This window comes from Zalophus californianus, chromosome 10, assembly GCF_009762305.2.
Source record: "Zalophus californianus isolate mZalCal1 chromosome 10, mZalCal1.pri.v2, whole genome shotgun sequence".
Classification (NCBI taxonomy): domain Eukaryota; kingdom Metazoa; phylum Chordata; class Mammalia; order Carnivora; family Otariidae; genus Zalophus; species Zalophus californianus.
In genome coordinates, this window is record NC_045604.1 from 43760262 (window position 1) to 43778950 (window position 18689).

At 37.4% G+C, this 18689-nt stretch overlaps 1 protein-coding gene across 2 annotated transcripts in view; it reads left to right on the plus strand.

The window, feature by feature from the left end:
* The window catches only part of DHX9 (DExH-box helicase 9), a 56816-nt gene that overhangs the window by 29436 nt on the left and 8691 nt on the right, over positions 1–18689 (plus strand). For both annotated transcript variants that reach the window (XM_027612748.2, XM_027612749.2), the window contains 13 exons: positions 537–673; positions 995–1084; positions 1180–1341; positions 1487–1564; positions 2266–2457; positions 7257–7398; positions 7860–7942; positions 10459–10615; positions 12938–13038; positions 14356–14569; positions 14754–14848; positions 15139–15212; positions 16384–16536. In XM_027612748.2, the coding sequence (XP_027468549.1) occupies positions 537–673; positions 995–1084; positions 1180–1341; positions 1487–1564; positions 2266–2457; positions 7257–7398; positions 7860–7942; positions 10459–10615; positions 12938–13038; positions 14356–14569; positions 14754–14848; positions 15139–15212; positions 16384–16536 (1678 nt within the window). The remainder of the gene's footprint in view (positions 1–536; positions 674–994; positions 1085–1179; positions 1342–1486; positions 1565–2265; positions 2458–7256; positions 7399–7859; positions 7943–10458; positions 10616–12937; positions 13039–14355; positions 14570–14753; positions 14849–15138; positions 15213–16383; positions 16537–18689) is intronic.

Sequence of the window (18689 nt, forward strand, 5' to 3'; positions counted from 1 at the left end):
TTAGTTCCTGGGCCCATAGTTTGTAAAACCCTAGTTTATGTGTTGTCTATGGGTGCTTTCACGCTAGGCAGAGTTGAGTGGCTGTGATAGACACTATGTGGAGCCTGCCAAGCCTAAACTGTTCATTATCTTATTTTTTATAGAAGATTGCCAACTCCTGGTCTAAGTAACCACTTTGGACCCATTTTCATTTCTTGCCTTGTTTCGCTTTTCAAAAATTAAGCTACGTTTTCTTTCTTTGTTTTAACACCAGATGATATTAATAATGACAGCTTGGTTGAAATAGGTTTTCTGCTTTTATAATGATTTGTCTGTGTCTTAGTATCTGCCTGTAATCGAGATGGTTATTTAGTTGGTATGCTGTTAACGGAATTGCTTTTGGTTAGCAGTTAACATGAAAAAGAACTCAGAGTCTGTAACATACTCTGTGTTTTAGGGGACTTTTGTACCTAAGCCCCTAGTTGCCTATGATGAGATGTTTCTTTACTAGGATGATTTATCCTTCTGTCTTTAGTAATCCTGAACTTAAATTATAGGGATTTTCGCACGTGAACATGGATCAAATAAAAAACTGGCAGCACAGTCCTGTGCCCTGTCACTTGTCAGACAACTCTACCATCTTGGAGTAATTGAAGCTTACTCTGGACTTACAAAGAAGAAAGAAGGAGAGACAGTGAGTCTTTAGACTTAGTAGCCCAGAGGGAATGATTCAATTTAGTTTTTGATTTGGCTAAAGAAGTTTAATTCATAGTTCTTGGAATCTTAACCTTAAGAAATGGAAATGGCCCGACTAATCATCTGTCTGGCATGAAACTGTGTTTGGGGGGACAATGAGTAAATAATCAGTCAGTTTTACATGACGAGGAACTCACTCATTGGCTTCAGGAATATTGTAGACCTAGTGCTGACTGCATGCTCTTTACCCTGCTATAGTAGATTTGAGTAGTGTTCATGTGTATGTTACATAATTTTCATCGCTATCCTTTTTCTGTAGGTGGAGCCTTACAAAGTTAACCTCTCACAAGATTTAGAACATCAGCTGCAAAACATCATTCAGGAGCTAAATCTTGAGATCGTGCCCCCAGTAAGCATACAGTTAATTTAGTACACCTTTGTGTTGAAAATTTCTAGTCCGGCCAACAACTGGTATTGTTTATTGTTTTTCTTATTTTTTAATAGCCTGATGATCCTTTTATGCCTGTCGTACTAAACCTTGGCAAATTGGCTCACTTTGAGCCATCCCAGCGACAAAACCAAATGGGCGTGGTTCCTTGGTCACCTCCACAATCCAATTGGAATCCTTGGACTAGTAGCAACATTGATGAGGGGCCCCTGGCTTATGTGAGTGCAACATTGTTTTTGAGCTCAGACTCTTGTGTTTTATTTTTGAATATATTTCATTAAAAAGCCCAGATTTTAAAAAAATGTTTTCAATTTGAGGCTAAGTTATGTGCTTTTGTTTGACTATTGCCTTCTCATTTTACAGGCTACTCCAGAACAAATAAGTATGGACCTCAAGAATGAGTTAATGTACCAGCTGGAACAGGATCACGATTTGCCAGCAGTAAGTCAGTGAAGTATTTAGACATATGGTGCCCAGAGCTTTATAACTTTCTAGGTATGGGCAAAAGAACAGTGAGTAATATATTTTGCTCTTTCTAGGGAGGTGGATCCAAAGGTATTTACCAAACCTCTAATTGTGTAGTTACCTCTGAGGATAAGTTTTTTTAGTTAATGTAAATGGAGAAATTTGGGTAATAACTTTTTTGTTTTGGCATTCTTCATTATTTTTTGAGTAAAACAACATTAAAATGTTGTAAGAAGGGGAATGTATATGGAATGTTCAAGGAGAAAGGAGGAAAACAAGAGGGTAGACAAGGCCACAAGATAGATTCTTCAGAAATTCAGGGAAGAGAGGCAGTTCTGTTAGAGATTTAAATATGTGCATTGTTTTATTTTGAGTATGAAGCCACTGAAAAGGAATGTTTTTGTAGAGATGGGAAATTTTTTTAGGATTAAGAGAGTTGCTTCTAATGTATATGTTGTAAAACTTTGACTGCCATGGAGCTTTTCTAAAACAGATCTTAGGGGTACCTGGGTGGCTCACCTGGTACGCCACCTGACTCTTGGTTTCAGTTTGGGTCATGATCTCAGGGTCGTGAGATTGAGCCCTGTGTCGGGCTCTGTGCTCAGTGTGGAATCTACTTAAGATTCTCTCCCTCTGCCCCTCCCTTCATCTCTCTCTCAAAACAAACAAAAAAAAAGATCTTACAGGAGAGAGAGTTGCTGCCTGTGAAGAAATTTGAAAGTGAAATCCTGGAAGCAATTAGTCAAAATTCAGTTGTCATTATCCGAGGCGCTACTGGATGTGGTAAAACCACACAAGTTCCACAGTTTATTCTAGATGACTTCATCCAAAATGATCGAGCAGCGGAGTGTAATATTGTAGTAACTCAGGTAAGTAGTAAACCAGCTTACAAGTTATGTGTCTGGTGTTGATAGAGTTTGAGAGGTGGAAACACCTAGAGGCCAGGCTATTTCTAATTCTTTTATTAACTCCCCTCAGTAGCCACATTAGGCTCTTTAAAATTAAAAAAAGAAGAATTTAAGTCTTGTTCTAATCTTCAGTGATAAGCTGAACTGAACCATGCGAGCGATTCTTTTTGTCTGGGCTAGAGGGACTCTTTGGGCTTAGAATCAGACGAGACTAAGGATACTTTCTCCCCAAGTTCACATGCAAGTCTTGCTCCTCTTCATCTTACCTTAACACTCAGAGCAAGAGTAGGCAAGCTAACAAAACGGTTAATGGTTGACTCTTAACTGAATGCCTAAAGTATGCCAGGTTCTGTTTTAAACATTTGGTATTTTTTAGGCTTATGTAAAGTTTATTATGACTCTGAGATGTACATATTATTTTATTTAGTATTTCTCCTTCAATAAATTAAGGCACAAAGAGTTAAATAAATTGCCCAAGTTATTAACACAGGAACTAGTGAAACTGGGATTGAAAACCAAGCAATTTGCCTTTGGGCTTCTTCCTTTTAACTACTACATTATATTACCTTACCAGCAATAAGTGATGCCTGTGAATTTGTCCCAGAGCTTAGGGAAAAGCTAATTACTCTTCCAAGCCTCCTCAGGTTAAAGCAGTTCCCATCAGCTCTAACTCTGTACTTCTGGCACCTAGAAGGAGACCATTGCATAGAAGCCAGATACCACCTGTCAGGCTGCCTCAGACCTTGACTTAGAATCTTATGCTTAACCTGGGGCACATAATTGATCCTTGGGGAGGAGTAGTGAACCTCAAAGTAGCCAGAATTGTTTGTGCCTATGCATTTATGTGTATACATATCATATTTTTTAAAATTTCTGTAATTGAGGTAGATCTCACAATCGGTGTCTGTGTTTGATATGATAGTTGGGTTTTTGGCCTAAAAAAATAATACTGAAGGAATGAATGTTGCATTTAAAATCAGTGCTATCTTAGGCTTAAAAAATATGATAGGTCTATATTTTCCTGGGAAAGGACCCTTAGCTTTCTTTTCAAAATGTTCTTTGATTATCCTTCCCACTCCCAAAACTGGCTCTGAATCCTTTGCCTTATAGTGAAAGTTCCAACCCCAACTACTATGACCAATAAAATGTCCTTGCTCCTTTTTTTGTTGTTTGTTTTTTTGTTAATATCCTTGCTCTTAATGCTTACCTGTCTTACAGGAGATATATTGTTTAGAAACGTATGTTGTTTAGAAGAGGAGTCCTTCAGGGTGCCTGGGTGGCTCAGATGGTTAAGCCTCTGCCTCCAGCTCAGGTCATGATCATAGAGTCCTGGGATCGAGCCCTGTGTTGGGCTCCCTGCTCAGCGGGGAGTCTGCTTCTGCCTCTGCCTCTGTCTCTCCCCCTGCTTGTGCTCTCTCTAAATCAAATGAATAAATAAAAAAAATCTTGGGGGAAACAAAAAAGAAGGGGAGTCTTGAGCTCTGCTTTGCCCTCCTTCCTTACTACCACTTTTTCCACTTTTAATCTAAAAAACAGTTCAATCATATAGGAAGAGATGCAGAATTCAGCAGATGAGCTGAAAACCTTTGTTCTCACTCAGAAGTTGTTCGCATGTCATGAGTAGAATAAAATCACTTCCTGCTCAAGTGAGAAGGTGTTTTTTTCACTAGCCATCTAATAAATATCAAAGCCAAGTTAATTTAGCCAAAAATGGCTTTTGTGTGTTCTGGACAAAATAGGCTTTTGTTATTATAGTCTTAAACTTTGTATAATTTGCTACTAGCTTGTGTCCTTTCCCAGATAATTTGGACATTTCCAGTGCCTTTATCTGTGAAATGTACAGGGTTCGATACAGAGGCTATAACAAATGTAAGCAGTGAGCTATAGGGTGAAATGAAATGTTATTTTACTTCTTTGCATTTGAAAACAGCTTTCACTTCTCTGTTGGTCCTCTTTTATTTATATTCCTTCATAAAGTGAGAGAATCATACTTCAGAGATAATACTTCAGAGAATTCCATCTCTTTTCTCTGGGTAGAATGTTCATAATAGGTGGTCACTTAACTTATTAGGCGGTCACTTATGCTTGAGAATTTCCATCCATGTGGGAATGTAGCTTGCGTTCTGATTTTGGACAAATGACTCTGAACTGTCAGTCATAATAAATCTTTGTCCTGGTGCTTGTCCCAAAATCAGTCTCTGATAACTTTTTCCTGTAATGTCTTTAAAAGTTTAAAAAATTCTGTGGGGTCCTAGTATGTTTCCTTTGTTTTATAAACATCTATAGTTCAGCCCGGAAGATCGGCTCTAAGACTCCGTTAACCACATTTGAATGCATTGACATCCTACCTGGAATATAAAAGGTGGACCTGAACGTACTGATTGGTCATTGTAGAATACAGTTTTTAATACTCTTAATATTTTTAATAATAAAAAGTATTCCAGGGGCGGCACCCAGGCAGCTCAATTGGTTAAGCATCTGCCTTCGGCTCAGGTCATGATCCCAGGGTCCTGGGATCCAGCCAGTGCAACGGGCTCCCTGCTTAGTGGGGAGTCTGCTTCTCCCTCTCTCCCTCTGCCCTCCCACCTCTGCTTTGCATGTCCCCCCCGCCCCAAATAAATAATATCTTTAAAAGAAAAAAAAAGTTAAAAATACATAGTATTCTGTTAAGGCGATCTGAGATAGCATTTGTTTCTTTAGCCATTTGAATGAATAGTCCTTGATACTGATTCCTGTGCATAGTCAAGGAAATGTGGCCCATAGTGCTTCTGAAGATGGTTGTTTTAGAACCACTTATGTTAATTGTAACCTCCATCATGGATGGCTTTCTTGAGTCACTTAAGAAAGTTGTGTTTGGGGGCCATATAGAGTTAAGAACTACAACAGGTACTGGTTAGGGAATATGCCATCTGCTGTCCATAGTCATTTTAGGAGGCTGGAAAATCTAAGGATCGTAGCCCTGAAAGTAGCCTCAAGGAGATCAAAGCAACCCCCAAGTACCCAATAGCATATGAATATACCTCCGAGGAGTCCAGTAACCTCATAGATTTGAAGTTCTTCTAGAAGTCAGCTATTTAGTAGGAGTATTGAAAACTTCAGGAAAGACAGAAAATAGAGCAAGGAGATAAGAGTGGTGTCAAGAATTTATCTATTTAGGACGCCTGGCTGGCTTAGTCGGTTGAATGTCTGCCTTCAGCGTGGGTCATGATCCCAGGGTCCTGGGATTGAGCCTTGCATCAGGCTCCCTGCTCAGCAGGGGTTTTCTTCTCCCTCTACCTTTCCCCCCTGCTTGTGATCTTTCTCACTCTCTCTCAAATACTTCTTGAAGGGTCCCAGAAAACACTATTTTGTACATTTAGTGGAATATCATTTTTACATTTCCTGATGTAAGTATATAGTCGAACTCTTCTTTTGAGGGCTAAATACAGAGCTTAGTTCTTCATGTAACACTTAACAGTTAGTGAGGTGCAGAGTACAGGTCAGTAGTGGTCAGTAAAAGCTAGCATAGCTCAGCAAGTTAAGGCACATAAACCAGAGTATAAGCTCGGGAAAACTCAACACCATGTGTTTCAAGAAGGCATCTTTTAATTCCTTACCTTTGTGGACAAGATAAATATAAACTAGGTGATTGTATACTTACCTATATTTGTTACTAGCCCCATGCCCTACGGGACTCTTAAATTAGGGATATAAAAATTAATAAATAATGTTTTGTATTGATTCAGAAAATAAATAGCTTTAGTGAAGTTACTGAGGTTTTGTTTTGGACTTTTTTTTTTTAAGATTGTTATTAGTCTCTGATTTCCTAGTCATGTCGTAACCTGGGATAACATCATATTGGTATTTAAATACGAAACTCAGTTTTCTTAAGCAAGGAACTGAAGTACAACCTGTCATCAAGAACTTTTTGACAAAATCAAATTTAAGGCAACTTAGAAGCATTCGGTCTTTATAAATCTGCATGTACTTCCATATTTAATACCTTCAGGACATAGTAACAGCCATAGTATCCACCAAGTAAATACTGTTTTGTGTACTTACAAGAATATGGAATACTTTAGAAAATTTTATTTTCAGAAAAATTAAGGTCCAACACTTAAAACATTAACAGCATTCCCTTCGGGTTTGGCATATTTATTGCTGGAAACAGTAATATACACTGTTTTCCTCGCTATATAAGCTCATCAAGAACAAGAGTGATTTCATTTAGTTTTCTGTCTCTAGTATTGTCTGTAGCACCTAATGCAAATATGCAATGAATAGTTACTTTACGAGTTAATGAAATGATTGAATGAAAGGTGGCCATAGTAAATATGGCAAAGAAGGAGCTTATTTACCCTCCTAATACTTATACAGCTCAGTTAAATAATTTTTTGAACATGTGCCTTCACTTTGGTAGGCAGTTATAAGAACTCCCGATGTGCTCTGTCCCCTTTCCTACTGGAAAATTACTCTGAATATTAAGAGTTTGGGCCAATGGTGAAAACATTTTATTTTCTGTAAAAACCTGAGAATTATTTTATATACAAAATGAAAAACAGCATTTTTAAGAGTCTGCCGTAGAATTAAGTGGTAATTTTTTTGTTCTGATTTATTCTAATAAATTTTGGAGCTTGCTAAGAAAGATTATTACTATTATTTGTGTTGATTGCTGAGCTGGTAGTGGGACAGATATGCTTCAGTAATTTAATAACCCTGATGAACAAATGTAACTGTAATTTGGTAGCTTTGAATCACTTTTTTTTTTTTCCTTGTCTCAGCCCAGGAGAATAAGTGCAGTTTCTGTGGCTGAGCGAGTTGCCTATGAGAGAGGAGAAGAGCCTGGAAAAAGCTGTGGCTACAGTGTTCGATTTGAGTCTGTCCTTCCTCGCCCTCATGCCAGTATAATGTTTTGTACTGTTGGTCAGTAATGTGTTTTATTTTGGTCTTTGACTTGGAGTCTATATTGTGTTATTTATGAAGAAACTTGGTAACGGTGCAGAGTGGCTAAAAATAAGAAGTCAAGAAGCCAGTCTAAGAATTCTTGTTTCAGTAGAACTTGTGGCACTTTTTCTCTAAATGGAGAGCTAACGGTCTCCGCTGGTTACCGCTGGTTGTTGTAGCTTAGAGAAGATAAAATCTGCTTAGGTTACTATAGAGTTATGTCTTTTAATACTCTTCATTGAACAGATGTGTTTCAGAACACAGTTACCTTTTTACAGTTTAAATATACAGATTACTATTCTCTAAAATGATGCTGGGGTTATATTAACTGAAGCACAGTTGATTGTCTAGAAGTTTGTTTCTTTACACATTTTTATACCTCCCTACTTTAATCAACATAGAAACTCATCTCCAGTTGTTCTGCTCATTTCCTTTTCCAGGTGTGCTCCTAAGAAAATTAGAAGCAGGCATTCGAGGAATCAGTCATGTAATTGTAGATGAAATACACGAAAGAGACATAAATGTAAGTAACTTGAGAGTTAACAGTAACGTACTAATACTAATATTCTGAATAAAAAAGTCAAAAGTAGAATGTCTTCCTTTTTCCCACTTTTTACATCTTCTATCAAAATCAGGAGCTTCAGTCACTAAGATACTGGACACCTGTTTTTAGCAAGGCAAATCTTTTTTTGTTGTTAAGTGCATAGAATTCTGAATGTCCTCTTGTTAAGTATCATTGCGGTGATCAGTAAGGTAGCATAATTCAACAGCTGAACTGTTTATGACTGAATCATTGATAGAATTTTAATTAGTTTTTCTTTGAACTGGAGATTTATCTGGGATAAATTTTGTAAGTTTTAAATTCAGTATAATTAGGAATGTCTCTTTGGATGTTTGTAGCTCTCATCTTTTCAGATATTAATGATAATCATGCCAAATTAGGAAGAAACTAAAATTTATTTCATAACTCTTCCCTTTTTTGGTGTTTGGCAAAATTTGTATACAATTACTATATAATTGTGTGATTTGAAGGTTGATAGCATAAAGCAATGATGTGTTTTTATGCCACTATGTTACATATCCAAACAAAGGTGTCAGTGAATAGGCAATACGTCATTCAAACTGTTACCAAGCTGCTGCTGTTCAAAACATTTATTGGAGCACCTTCTCTTTAGAAAATACTTGTATAGCTGTTGTTGCTAATCATCTTTACTTTGGCAAAACTTTGACTTTTATGGTTGAGCTAAAACGAGTAAGAAGGTTTGGTTTATTAGATAGCTTTTAAAATCTGAAATTTAACTTTTCAGTGGGATAAAATTTTTGCTGTTTTTGTCATTCAAAATCTCTTGAAAGCTAGTTCTTTTTCTGATTAACTTAATCAAAATGAAATGTTTCCATGTTATCTTCACTAGCATGGTAACATACCAGTGTTTTTAGAGTTTATCCCAAATCTTACTGGAAGCATCATGGATCATCATTACTATTTTCCTAAAAAAAAAAGTGTTTTGGTCAGCTTTTCTTCAAAGACTGTCAGGTCTATGCAAATGTACTGTTCACAGGGAACAATGAAAAAGTGCCTTTGTAGAAACTTTTTATATTCTCTTTCAGATGAACCTTATCCTAAATTATTCAACCTAGAGACCAGTAATTATAAATAATAGGGAATAGGAAAATTTAACAGTGCGGCTGGATGAGAAGGTTAATTACAAAAGTCAGTTGTGTCTTATGTATTATAAACAAACAGCTAGAAAACAACTCAAAAGATAACAATCATTGCAGTAGTCAGAATGTCAAGTACTTCAGAATAAATCAACCCTATAGATATCACTTCTCCTCAAGTTGATCCAGTTTGAATGTAGTCCTAATCAAATTCCTATCAAGGTTTTTCATAGAATAGGCTGATTATGAATACTTACAGGGAAGATTTATGGCCAAAAATAACCAGGATTTCTGGGGAAGAGTAGAATGGATTGTCTTGGCTTTACAGATCTCAGGATGTAATTCAAAGCTATAATAATTGAGATTGTACATGGATTGACAGTTTGAGCACTGAATTATTCAGAATGTGGGAACAGATGGTGCGTTGAATGCAGTGTTGGTATAAGAGTAATGGCATGTCGGGTCTTCAGGACAGGGGAGTGGGTTCTTCAATAAATGGAGCTGGAAACAAATGGTTGTCATAAGGAAATGGTTGCAGTTGGATCCTTGCCTCCAGTCCAGATACAAGAATCGATTCCAGATAGATTAAGGACTTAAATGCCAAAGCAATTTTAAAAATCATAAATAAAAAAAGAAGTAAACATCTAGACAGTACTGTCCAAGTAGAAATACATATATATTTCCATATATACTCTCTATATATATTGTATAGGTACCTGCATAGATGAGAGAGGAAAGGTATATGAAAGGAAGAAAAAATACAAGTAAACCTCTAGACAGCACTGTCCAGTAGATACATATATAGTATGGGTACCTGCATAGATGAGAGAGGAAAGGTATATGAAAAGGAATAATAAGATTCAGGATGGTTTTCTCTAGTTGAGGGAGGCCGTGATGGGCAAGAGGGCCACACACAGAAAAGTTTTTTGTCAGAGCTGTAGCTTTCGTGTTGTTTGGTAGGTAGATGGATACTTTACCTTATTAAGTTATAACTGTTTTGGCCATTATTTTGTTTGAACCAAATAAGACCTTTTCAACATTTTTAAGATTACTTTGCAGGTGGTTGGATAACTGAGTTTTGGTTTATCCTGGCTTTCCCTCTTCCCTAGTTAGAGTTTGTATGCCTACAAATATAAATTTCACTGGAAATTTTCAGATGAATTCTTTGCTCTCATTAATTTTTTTTCTCTTCCCTTCTTTTAGTCTACAACTATTCTTAAAAATACTACTGAATCCCACATTAACCCTTTATCTTTCACTTCTGCAAGCCATCAAAGAAACTGAATTTCAGTGATTTCTGCATAACACAAGAAATCTCTTGGGTGTCTCTTAATTAGCATGAACTTCTTAAGCAATTTTTTTTCATTTGTGTTTTAATAGACAGACTTCCTTTTGGTAGTGTTGCGTGATGTGGTTCAGGCTTATCCTGAAGTTCGCATTGTTCTCATGTCTGCTACTATTGACACCAGTATGTTCTGTGAATATTTCTTCAATTGTCCCATCATTGAAGTTTACGGAAGGACTTATCCAGTTCAAGGTAAATAGTTTGGAGGTGTGGTGGGAAGGGTGAACATCTTTTATGCGTTGGTGTTTGGATTTTCTTAATCTTGGAGATTGGAGTAATAGTTCAAAAGACATTTAAAATACAGGCCAAAGTAGAATATCAAATGCATCATAGCATTCTTGGGCTTTTACTCAAGCAGCAGTGAGTACAATCTGAGGAGCAAGAACAAGTTTCATTCATTGCTTTGAGGACTTGGCATATCCAGTAAATTTCCTGCCTTTTCCTTATAGCTAAACATAACTTTCAGAATTATATTCTGTCAAGTGTAAATCAATATGGCCTATAGATTTTTATGGGAAATACTATTAAAAAGTTTAAGCAGCAAGAGTCAAATTACAAGAGAATCTGAGAACCAAAGCAGGCATGCGTTAAAATGATACTAAGGTGAGTGTGTCAAGATCAAGTATTTCTGATAGGTAAGAGGATTTCTGATTGGTAAGAGCTCGTTTACTTTCTTTTTTTTTTTTCTTTTCAGATTTATTAGAGCACGTAGGCCAGCTAGAGCAGGGGGAGGGGGAGAGGGGGAGGCAGACTCCCTGCTGAGTGCAGAGCCTGAGAAGCCTGAGGACAAGGGGCTTGATCTCCCCAGAGATCATGACTTGAACCAAAACCACAAGTATGATGTTTAACTGACTGAGCCACCCAGGCGCCCCACTCCTTTACTTTATTGAGAGTATTTTATCACCATTTTTTAGGATAGTTATCTAATAGCTTGGTTAAAAAAGTGAATTCTAGCACAAATTGAGGGCATGAAAATAAGCTAAAAAATTTGCTGTGTGGGTATGAGATGATAAATGGTTATGTCAGGGTACTATTTTTTTTTTTAAGATTTTATTTATTTATTTGACAGATAGAGAGGGAACACAAGCAGGGGGAGTAGGAGAGGGAGAAGCGGGCTTCCCACTGAGCAGGGAGCCCGATGCGGGGCTCCATCCCAGGACCCCGGGACCTGAGCCAAAGGCAGACGCTTAACGACTGAGCCACCGATGCACCCCGTCTGGGTACTATTTTTTAAAATTCAGAAGTAAGGGGAGCTCTACAATAAAAAGGCAGTGCAGTTGTATCTTGTGAGGGGACAGGTTGACAGTCGTAAAACTGTTTACATGTATACTGAGATTGAAAAAATAAGTGGATGGCAGATGGGGGAGCCAGGTTTACTATTGGAGTGAGAGGCTATAGGTAAGTCAGAAGGAAGGCTTGAATGAACCATGTGGTGTATGATTACATGTGGAAACATCAGTAAGAAGTCATGTTCAAATACAAGTGAATAGATAGAGAAATAATTAAAATATGTATGGATACATGGGTGAGTGTGCTTGCATATATTTCCTAGCTCTGTCTGCTGACCACAGTGATGGAGACAGGGACACAGCCAACCTGAAAGAGCTGGAGTAATTTGAACAAAAATAAATAAAGTAATACAATACTGGATTATAACCCTAAGGATAAAATAAATACCCATGAGTCCATATGGTAGTTGAATAAATAAATGGGTAATAAAGACACATCTCTCATATGGAATAATTCTAAAAAAATTATAGATATCTCCCTCTTACCTCAAAAAAGTGAGGCTTACCTCCCTGTCCTTTGAGTGTCCTGTGTTTAATGATCTGCTTCCACAGAGTAGAGGATGGAAAGGGAGAAACAACGATAACTTCACAGTAACTTGGAGTAACTTGACAAACACTACCTCAGGTGAATGAGTTTAACATCATCAGTGATGAGTCCTATCGGTTGTATGTACCCTTGGTATAATGTGAAGAGTAGCACTTTGGGGCTCTTAGCATAGAGAGGGGAATTGTTTATAGATTATGAAACATTTCTGGGCCAGCAGAGTATAATTGATCAGCAGATATCCCAGCTTTGCTGATGTCCTTCTTTAGAGTGGTAACTAAAGGGAACCCATTTTATGTGCACATCCTGATAGAGGAAAGATGGACTATAGTATATTACTGTGTTCACATTCTTTCCTTATCTAAATGCCATACCGTGGGAGGGTACAGCATAGTGCATGTACCCTGTACCCGTACCACACATGTTTGAGTATTGTAGATAGAGGGTACCCTGTCTGGCTTAGTGGGAACATGTAGGAGAGATACTTCACCCTCCTTCGGGGACCAAGAGATTGGAACACTGAGTTTGGAAAAAAGCTTATTTATTAGCACTGGAATTTCTTGCTAATTATGAAGAATCGGGGTATTAAGGTCATTTTCAGTTATGAATTAGAAAATGAGTTTTGAAGACTGCTGCTTTCTGAAAGTTGGCGGTACTCACCTGACTGGGTTGTCTTGGCAGAATATTTTTTGGAAGACTGTATTCAGATGACCCACTTTATTCCTCCACCAAAGGACAAGAAGAAGAAGGAGAAGGAAGATGATGGTGGTGAGGATGATGACGTGAGTGAATCTGCATGGAAAATTTTTCATTAGGGACAAATTTTGTTACTGTAGTGAAGAGATGATTTTAGTAAAAGCATATAAGGAATTAGCATTATAGAAAACTTTTTTAAAAAGTGGCTATAAAGTCTATTTTTAAATTAACTGATGTATTTTACTCCAAAGGATTCCATGTTCAGTGACAAGCTCTTCTCATACTATAAGTTAAGTCATTTCTGGATAAAGGTCAAAAGAAAAAGGAGGAAAGAGTAAGACGTTTAAAGGCCACATGTGGTTAGAAATGACTCCTGTTGTCAAGGGGTCACAGGATCTGGCAAGCTGGTAGAAAAGCAAAAGTCTTGTGCCCCATCCCAGATCTACTAAATCAGAATGTACATGTTAAAATCTCCACGTGGTCCATATGTACAATAAAGTTTTCAAAGCAGCAACTACCCTCCTAGATTAGAGAGCCTGTGTGGTGATGACATTATCAGGTGGGTATTAAACCAGGGAGTTAGTTATGAGGAATTTCCTAAGAAGGAAGAGGAAAGAAAAATGACACTTATTTTGAGATTTGGACTAACGATAATACAAAAATGCATCTTTTATCTGGAATTTTGAACAGAATAAACATTGTAAGACAGCAATGCAGAATTGATAGGAAATAAGCTGGAATATTTTTAATTAAAAGATAGGATATAAATGAATAGCAAATTAGAAAGTTTATCAGGCAGAAAAAAGACCAATTGTAACAAGTTTCTCACTACTAAAGGCTTGGTTTAGCACTGATTCTAAGGCAGACTTTTTAGAAAATACCACATTATTTTAGAAATAGATGATCAAATGAGCTGCCAGCAGGATACTCATTTAAGAATTAAAGGACTTCATATTTGGTATGAGATGAGCCTGGGAATAACACAGGGAGGTGTTGTGTATAGGTAAAGTAATCATATGGTAATTGATACACAGACAGGATCATAGTAGCAGTTCATTTATCAGTAAGGAGAATATTTTTGAGAGACCAATGGAGTAAAGTCTTAATAAAGAAATACATTGGTAGAAGGAACCATTAGAAGTTTCAGAGTCAAATTTAAGAGTTTGTGCTTGAATTATAGACATTGCCTATGGGAAGTATTGGTCATGGGAAAAATACAGTATCTCAATAAGTCGTAGGTTCTGCATTTTTGGAAATTAAATTTCTTCTGTATGCCAGGTAGGACTAATAAGCTAGAATTAATAAGGACAGGTGTTACTTCAATGTTAAGAACAAATCTAAGAGACATCTCGTGAGCTGTAGTAATTAAGACAATTCAAAATATGTCTCCCTATTTTTTGCAGGCAAATTGCAACCTGATCTGTGGTGATGAATATGGTCCAGAAACAAAGATGAGCATGGCTCAGTTGAATGAAAAGGAAACCCCTTTTGAACTCATCGAAGCTCTACTCAAGTACATTGAGACCCTTAATGTTCCTGGGGCCGTGCTGGTTTTTCTGCCTGGCTGGAATTTGATTTATACTATGCAGAAGCATTTGGAGATGAATCCACATTTTGGTATGAGTCTTTGAATTCTCACATATTTGACAGTGAAAAATGAATATTTTTGTTTATGCCCTAGCCAGCATGTGAAAACAAAATGTAGTGTTGTGTCAGTATTTGGATAAAAATATACATAATGTTGAGCAGTTTTAAAATAGACTATTATTTTTAGACCTTAACCTCTCCTTAATTGTTATAGGAAGCCATAGGTATCAGATTTTACCTCTGCATTCTCAGATTCCTCGAGAGGAACAGCGCAAAGTATTTGATCCAGTACCAGCTGGAGTAACCAAGGTAAATAACATTTACACTTATGGGTTGGAGGTTACGTAGATATTAAACAGATATTACAGGCCTTCATAGAGCTACCGCAAAAAACTTGTAATCCAACTAAATTGAGGAGGGAAAGAGAAGGGGTCTTCTCTTCCTGAGCTTAGTAAGTTTTTCATTAGTTGGGCAGTGGGTGAATGATTTTTTTAAGGCTCCTGGAATTCTCTTGCCACTTGTTACATAAGCAAATCCTTTTAAGTGCATAATAGGAAAATATTTTCTGAAGTATAATTTTTCTTAATATTTCTTCACAGGTTATTTTGTCCACAAATATTGCTGAGACTAGCATTACCATAAATGATGTTGTTTATGTCATTGACTCTTGCAAGTAAGTTTCCAAGGAACCTATTTGCCTAGAATAAACCTTAAGAATGTTCTATGTAGTAGTTAGTATCAGTTAACAGAATCAGAATCACCCTTTTTTTTTTTTGAAGTCCTGTGTTCTTGTACTGTCTGAATTATTGTGTACTGTATACTTGGTTACAGGCTAATTAATAATTCTTGGTGTTGATTTATCACAAATCATTTATCATGGTAGAAAGTGACAAAGCTTGACACAGTAACTGCTAAGCTTCCCACTGCTCGTCTGCTGATACTTGCTCATTTCTCATTGGTTGTTTTCATTGATCACATCTATACAGTAGCATACTGCTTAGTGTATAAAGATGACCAGTATTTATCTTATGACAAATATCCTACCTGTGGGACATTCACTTACGAATTAAAAGAATTTATATTTGGTATGCAATGAGCCTGGGAAATACACAGCGAAGCATTGTGTACAGATAAAGTACACAATTATATGGTAACTGATACACAGGACAAAAAAAGTCAAAACTTTGTTATATCTGGCTAGCTTGTGCCTCATGTCTTCTCTACATAGTCCCTCAGCCTCCCCGGCAATTGAGAAAGATCTGCCAGTGCCCACTGTAGAGAATGGTGACTAGCGCGCAGCTCCCTTGGGCCAGCTCCAGTCATTTAGTGCCAGCTGCCTGTGTGGAGCGTTGAAGGGTTCTGAGGTTGCCTTAGGGGTTCAGCAGGACTGCGTGGGCACTGCTTGGTGAGGTCATCAACTTTTAGATCATAGATAGCCTGGAAGTTACACTAAACTTTGGGACAGACTTGGCTTGAATAATTACTGTTTACTCTCATGTATGTGCCAAATCCTGTTTGAATGCTTTCCATTCATTAATTCACTTAATGTTTATAAATAAAAACCCTGTGAGGTCGGTTAAGAGTATTAATAGCCATTTTCAGATGAGGAAAATGGGGCACAGAAGGGTTAGTAACTTGGCCAAGACCATCCAGCTGATAAGTGGCACAGACGTGCTGTTAGAAGGTTGATGACTCAGAAGGTGCAGTCAAATTCTTCCTGGTGCTGCACACAGGCTTCATGTCAGCATAGCTACCTGGAAAGCATCCATCCCTTAGTGGAAATATGATAGTTATGTATTGGTGGTACATGTGAGTCTAAGAATTAGCCACTGTTTCTTATTTAGGCAGAAAGTGAAGCTGTTCACTGCTCACAACAATATGACCAACTATGCTACAGTTTGGGCATCTAAAACAAACCTTGAGCAGCGGAAAGGACGAGCTGGCCGTGTGCGGCCTGGATTCTGCTTTCACCTGTGTAGCCGAGCTCGTTTTGAGAGGTAAGACCAATTCTTGAATAAAGACTACATTGGTTTTTTTACCCCTTCATACAATACACCACCTCCCGTCCCTACCCTGCTGTGAACTTACTGAACTCAGAGTATGTAAATGCCTCCAGTTACCTATATTGGAGGATGGATACTTGGCTTAACAAGATTGTGGCAAGAATGAAATTGTCAGTGATGGCATGTTTGCTGATTTTCTCATTACTACTAATCTTTTAAACAGACGCTATATGGACATTATTTTAGTTCCACATAGGTCACTTTAGGATTACTGATATTTATGGAATGGTTAACTTCTTGAAAGATACATTTAAAAGATACTTCCATATTTACAGATTTTTTCCCCCTAATGTTAGCACATCACTGTACCTCAGAATCCTCCTCATATGCCTGAGAAATAGAGGGCATTATTTGGATAAGGAAAGTAAAGCTCAAGGCTCTTAGCTGACTTCTCCAGGACTAAAATCCAAGTCTCTTAATACCTTGTCCAATTCCATTTATACTATAAGCCTGTTGGGGAATGTTTGTGGTTGGGACTTGTTTAAAAAAAGTCCTTATTATCTCTCTGAATTACAGATTTCAGATGCATGGTTATATATATATGTTTCTGGATATCCATGTGTGTGCATTAGCTTTAACCAATTGACCATAAGATAGAGTTAGGGTTTTTGTACACATGTGTATTTATCACAATAAAGTATTGTGGGACACACTTAATTTAGGTGACCAGATGTATATAATGCCCTGAAGAAAAACCAAGGAAACTTTTATTTGGTTTTGTGCTGGTAACTTACGGCTCCCTGGTAATTGTAAATGTGGATTTATTTGAGCATCAGAAGTTAGCTTAGGATACTGGCTGCAAAATTTGGAAGGTACCTACTTTCTAAAGGTTAGATTGTCCCTGGAAGAAACAAGTATTGTACTCTGACATCTTAGAGTGAAAACCACCTACTAATTAGTAATGGCATGAATAGACCTATAATAAAGGATTTTTGTTCTTCTCTTTATAGGGTGGGGAACAGATAATGCTATCTGCATTTATGTAAACCTTAAGCTGACCAGTCTTGCCAGCAGTGTTGGAATCATCTGTAAATGGTTCCCTTGAATCTTCATCATGAATAGTGTATAGCCAATAAGTCTGAATTAGAAATTTAGAGACCTGGGGGTCCCTGCCTGGGTAGCTCAGTCAGTTAAGCATCTGACTCGATCTCAGCTCAGGTCTCGATCTCGAGAGTTGTGATTTCGAGCCCTACACTGGGGCTCCATGCTGGGCATAGAGCCTACTAAAAAAAAAAAAATAGATTTTAATACCATTTGTACCTATTTGTGGAATTTAATGCCATTTGTACCTATTCCATGACATAACCTAAATGTTTACACTCTTTAGGCCTCTGTTTCCCCATTTTGTAAAATAAGATTAAGTTACTTAACTTTCTGTGCTCCTTCAGTTGAAAATGGAAGATAGTATAATACCTAACCCACAGGATTTGTTTGAGAGCTAAATGAGTTAATAATGTTAAATACTGAGAACAATGCTTGGCATATGGTAAGCTCTCAGTAAATGTTAGCTATTATCATTGTTAATATTAATTTGTAATAGTAACTTCTATTAAAATTTTTAAGGGTTAGATGATCTGTAAAATCCTTGCTGGTAGCACTAAATTTTATGAACCAGGAAGGGAAGGTGATTGTGGGGATATGTTAATATTAGCCCAAATCTCCACAGAAAGTCTTACTACCACTGGGGGGTTGGGGGCAGATGGAGGGAGGTGTTTGTTTTTGAATATAGTTGACAATTGATGTTATATTAGTTTCAGGTGTTCAGAATAGTGATTCAACCACTTTATACATTATGCTATGCTCCCCACCAGTGTAGCTACTATCTGCCACCATACAGCACTTTTACAGTACCATTGACTGTATTCTCCGTGCTGTACCTTTCACCCTTATGACTTATTCATTCCATAGCTGGAAGCCTGTATCTCCCCCTTCCCTTCACCCATTTTTGCCTGTCCCCTCACCCCGTCCCCTCTGCTCTGTCTAGCCACTGCTTTTAACCCATGTTTGTCAACCAGTGAGACCTGAAGAAGTCATAGGTATGGGTAATAACATTAAGGATTTGTGATAATTTTTCATCCTCCTTCACT